The sequence below is a fragment of the Suricata suricatta genome, chromosome 5, assembly GCF_006229205.1.
Source record: "Suricata suricatta isolate VVHF042 chromosome 5, meerkat_22Aug2017_6uvM2_HiC, whole genome shotgun sequence".
Classification (NCBI taxonomy): Eukaryota; Metazoa; Chordata; class Mammalia; order Carnivora; family Herpestidae; genus Suricata; species Suricata suricatta.
Window position 1 is genome coordinate 2,986,689 of NC_043704.1, and position 4,790 is coordinate 2,991,478.

The 4,790-nt window shown below is 37.6% G+C and overlaps 1 protein-coding gene across 1 annotated transcript in view; it reads left to right on the forward strand.

Moving 5' to 3' along the window:
* The window catches only part of LOC115292540, a 41,513-nt gene extending 37,206 nt beyond the window's left edge, over positions 1-4,307 (forward strand). Inside the window, exon 3 of the mRNA XM_029940612.1 lies at positions 3,270-4,307. Coding sequence (XP_029796472.1) covers positions 3,270-3,743 — 474 coding nt within the window. The 3' untranslated portion in view covers positions 3,744-4,307. The remainder of the gene's footprint in view (positions 1-3,269) is intronic.
* Positions 4,308-4,790: the final 483 nt, after the last annotated feature.

A 4,790-nucleotide genomic window follows, 5' to 3' on the forward strand; every position in this document is an offset into this window, starting at 1 on the left:
CGTAGATGCTTGGGCTTTTGACTTGTGGCAAAACAACTGGGGATATTTAAAACTGTTAAAAAGCTGCTTTGTACTTAATTGGTTCATAAAATTTCCATCTAAGAAAGGTTCTGGTATAAACATCTTTCAGTTAGTTACTAAGTCCTCAACAGGAGACTAAGTTTTCTAACTAGTGTACTCCAGACTGATGGGGAAAGGTAAAAAGGGAGAACAACCCTATAGGCAGGAAATTGGGGATATGTAAAAAAGATATAAGAAATGAAAATGCATTTTTGTTGAGGGTAAAAGAAAGTAATTTTGTCCTAAACCAGATTGGTAGTTTGGAAAGAAATGGCTTTGGGACAAAGTGTAAGGGAAAAGAAAGTTGTAGAAGGTTTGTGAAAGGAAATCATTGAAAAGGAATTCGATGTGTGTAATTGACATAAATAAAATTTTAAAGGTATATTGGTATAAGGTTAGAAATCTGCTTTTCAAAAGACAAGTTTTTCTGGACCTTTGGGCTGCTCTTGATAAAACTATGTAAATGAAGGGTTTCTCTTTTGTCAAGAAAGCCAACGTTTTAGGTCTTATCTTTATCAGGACTCTGATTGCTTAGTTAACACTCTCTGGGGTTGAAAAAGTTAGATTTTGCTAAAGAATCCCAAAGGCAAATAAGATCTTTTATTGGCATTTTGGTTAAATAAATAAGAGTTTTCAGATTTGTAACAATGTGTAATTCTATTTAGGATATTCTGTGTAACTTCCTAAGATTTTTAACAAATTTCCCAGTATCCAAATGGTAGAGAAGTCTTTTGACGAATTAGGCCCTTTCATTTAGGATGCCAAGTTACTTAAAAAGCACTGTTGTATAGGTTATATTGTATGAATAAAGGCTGCAACTGCTCAAATATTCGTGCAGTTCCTAAAGTTTTAATGTTTTGGTATAAGATCACTACTTAACACCCTTAGTAATCAAAATGTTAAGTGTCATTGTATTTCTTTGTTAAAGTGCATCATAATGAACTCTCATTAGATCTTTAGATTTTATCACAGAACGTGCTTCTTCTTTGAGGGAAGTTGTAATGAAGACTTTTGGGACAAATACAGTATTCCTTATCTTTTAAATTAGTACTAAAATGAGTAAAAACTTCCAGAGCTAAAAGCTACATTCAAGCTAAACAAAAATTAAAAATATAGGGTTAAATAAACTAATATAGATTATATTTTGTAATTCTTGTTAAAAACATTGTTGCTCCTTTGGTGTTTGCCTATCCAGATTAAGAGACTTTCTCTTAAAATATCTATGATATACAGAAATATCATAAAGTATTTGTTTGTCTAGAGCATTTATCTTTTCTCTCTACTTAAACTGTCTAGAATTCTAAAACTCAGTGAGTATTCTTTCTTTCATGGCAGTTACAATTGTTTGCACAAATTCAATAAAAATCTGTTCATTTTATAGTAAGACACCATTAGAGATACTGGTTATTTCACCAAGGCTTTAACTGGAATAAACAATAATTAAAAATCAAACTGTAACTTAACAGCCTTTACAATTAAAGACAGCATTTATGTACTTTAAATGATTTTCAAAAACTATTGAGAGATTTTAATTGGATTCAGCCTCTTTTAAAGCTGTCTACTAGAGATCTTATTCCTCTGTTTGAGATCTTACATAAAAACTTCTGTCTAAATTACAAAGGAGAGTTAACTCCTTTGGTCCTGGAATCCTTATCTAAAGTCAACGGGGCTTTACAAGGGGCCATGCTTACAAGGATTAATTACAATAAGCCTTGGCCTTTAATAATTTTGCCAACTGAACATTCTCCCACTGCTTGCCTATGGCAAGAAGAAATATTAGAATGGCTCTATTTATCAGCTACTCCTAAGAAGGTTTTGGCCGAATATCCATCCTTAGTAGCACAAATAATTATTAAGGGGAGAATAAGAAGCAAAGAAATTGTTCGGTTAAGGGCCAGCAGAAATTGTTCTTCCATATCTAAATTTCAGATTTGAAGAATTAATGCAGGGATTTACTGATTTTCAGGTTGCTATGATTGGGTATACAGGCAATCTTGGCTTTAATACACCTAAGGACCCTATGTTACAATTTGGCAAATTAAATTCTTTTATTTTCCCCACTAAAATAATAACTAAGCCTTTAGAGGATGCCCTTTTAGAATTTACTGATGGGTCCTCTAATGGCATGACTTCTGTAATTATTCATAAAAACTCGTCTAACCTAAAATCATTTCTTTTCTAACTAGGAAAACTTCAGCCCAGCGAGTTGAACTTTTTGTTGTTATTAGATTATTTCAAAAAACTCCAAAGAGGTTTAATCTGTCCTCAGATTCTAAGTATGTGGTTGGGCTCTTTTCAGCAACTGAAACTGCAACAGTGTCTGTCTACAAGACAGGGATTTCAGGTTTAACTCATTCTAAATTGCCTGGCCCCCTCTCTGATTCATCATCTAGGCTCTAAAGCTCTGAGGCTACAATGTAAGGTCACTCGTGAACAGACACAGCAGACAGTAAAACAGTGCCCTTCTTGTGTTGTACATCTACCTGTTCCTCATTTGGGAGTAAATCCTCGAGGACGAGTGCCCAATGCCATTTGGCAAAAGGACGTGACACACATTTTAGAGTTTGGTAATCTAAATATGTCTATGTGAATGTTGATACCTACAGCGGCTTCCTATATGCTACCTTACAAACTGGGGAAGCAGGAAAGCACGTTGTAGCACACATGCTTTCTACTATATCAGTGTTAGGAATCCCAAAACAAATAAAAATTGACAATAGACTTGGATATACTGGGACCATGTTCGCTAAATTCTGTCAACAGTTACACATTAAACACATCACTGGAATCCCTTATAACCCACAAGGACAAGGTATAGTAGAACGGACACATTTATCCTTAAAAAATACCCTTGAAAAGATAAAAAAGGGGGAATGGTACCCCATCAAGGGATCTCCCAGAAATCTTCTACATCATTCACTCCTCATTTTAAATTTTTTAACTTTGGATAAAGAAGGACGCTCAGCTACTGAGCATCTCTGGCACAATGAGACGCAAAAAACTTTTGCTACCGTGCTTTGGAAGGACCCCTTGGATAATAAATGGCATGGTCTGGACCCAGTCGGGACGAGGAGCAGTGTGCATCTACTCAGGACAAGCAGATGTGGCCTGATGGTTGCCGGAGAGACTAGTAAAACAAATTGATCATAATGCTCAGCTTTCCAGGGAGAAAAAATCTCCTTCAGAAAATTCTCTGTCTCTTCTTGCAGGAATCATGTTTAAAAAATGGCAATGCTTCCTTTGGATGCACGGGATCCTACACCTGTTGCCTTGCAGAATCGCTGTGCATTGGACCTTCTTACTGCCTGAAAAAGGGACCTGCCTGTTCCTCAAAGAAGAGTGCTACTTCTACGATTAATGAATCTGGCCTTGTTGAAACACGGATCCAACAACTGCACACACTCAATATTGAGTTGCAAAGACAAAAATTTTCTGCCGCTGCCGATGATTCGTGGAGATCCTCCATGTTCTCACTTTTGATGCCCCTTGTGGGATCTTTGATTAGCCTCTTATTAATGATCACCTTGGGACCACTTGTGCTAAACAGGATTATAAAATTCATAAAACAACAAATTGACTCCCTGGCATCAAAACCTCTACAGATATATTATCATAGACTTGACCTGGCTGACAGGGGCTTGGCAGAACCTGAGGATGAAACTATTCCTACAGGAAATATATAGAACTCAGAGCTATATACACCAGCTCTAGCGTGGACCCATTGGCCCATCTCTGAGTCCCCTGAGAGGCACACCTGAATTGCATAGAGGTTGGTGTCCTACATAAAACTCCAGCCCTGCCTCTCCTGCCAAAAAGACACCAAGGGCTTACAACTAAACCACAGAGGATTTGGGTCACTACCTCCCCCCTCTGGATAAAGCCAATTGCCCCAGAGGCAAGAAATCAAGAAGTCTACCCTTACCTTGTCGTTCACCTCATCTAAATATAAATAAAAAGGGAGGAAATGCCGGGAGCCAAAGAAAGAGTTAAAGAACTCTGGTGGAAAAGTTAAGAACAGAGTTAACTAACTCTGGTGGTATGTTACAGCAAGATAAGCAGCAGTAAATAACTGTTGGTTCCTAGAGAGTCATAAATAACTGTTGGCTCCAGGAACTGAGATTACCATCTGTTAATGTCTAACAGGTCACTGGTACCTTGTACTTCCTCCTCCATTTTTTCCTCCTTCTGCATTTTTCATTCCCCTGCTTGTGTATATAAGCAGCCTCCATGATTAAACAGACAGAGCTTGATCAGACCTCCTGTCTTGCTCTCATTATTTGTGTCTCTTGTCCTATCCACTTGCCCATTCCCTCCTCTAGGTCCCCGTTGAAAGACCCTGCGGGCTGGGGCATAGTGGGACTCATCATTATTGTGATAGAGTTTCTAAAGGATGTAAAAAAAAAAAACCACCCTACCAATTTTAATAGGATACCAATCATGAAAATATAGAAGATTATGGTAAATTTTAAGCCAAGATTCATCCCATGTCCTATCGTCTTCAATGTATTTTATTTTCTTAAAATTGTTTAATGTTTATTATTTTTGAGAGAGACAGAGACAGACAGACAAAGAGAGATAGAGCACAGGAAAGGCAGAGAGAGGGGGAGAAACGACATCTGAAACAGGCACCAAGCTGTCATCACAGAGCCTGACACAGAGCTAAAACCCATGAACCATGAGATCTCATGAGCTGAAGTCGGATGCTTAACCACTGAGCCACCCAGGCACCC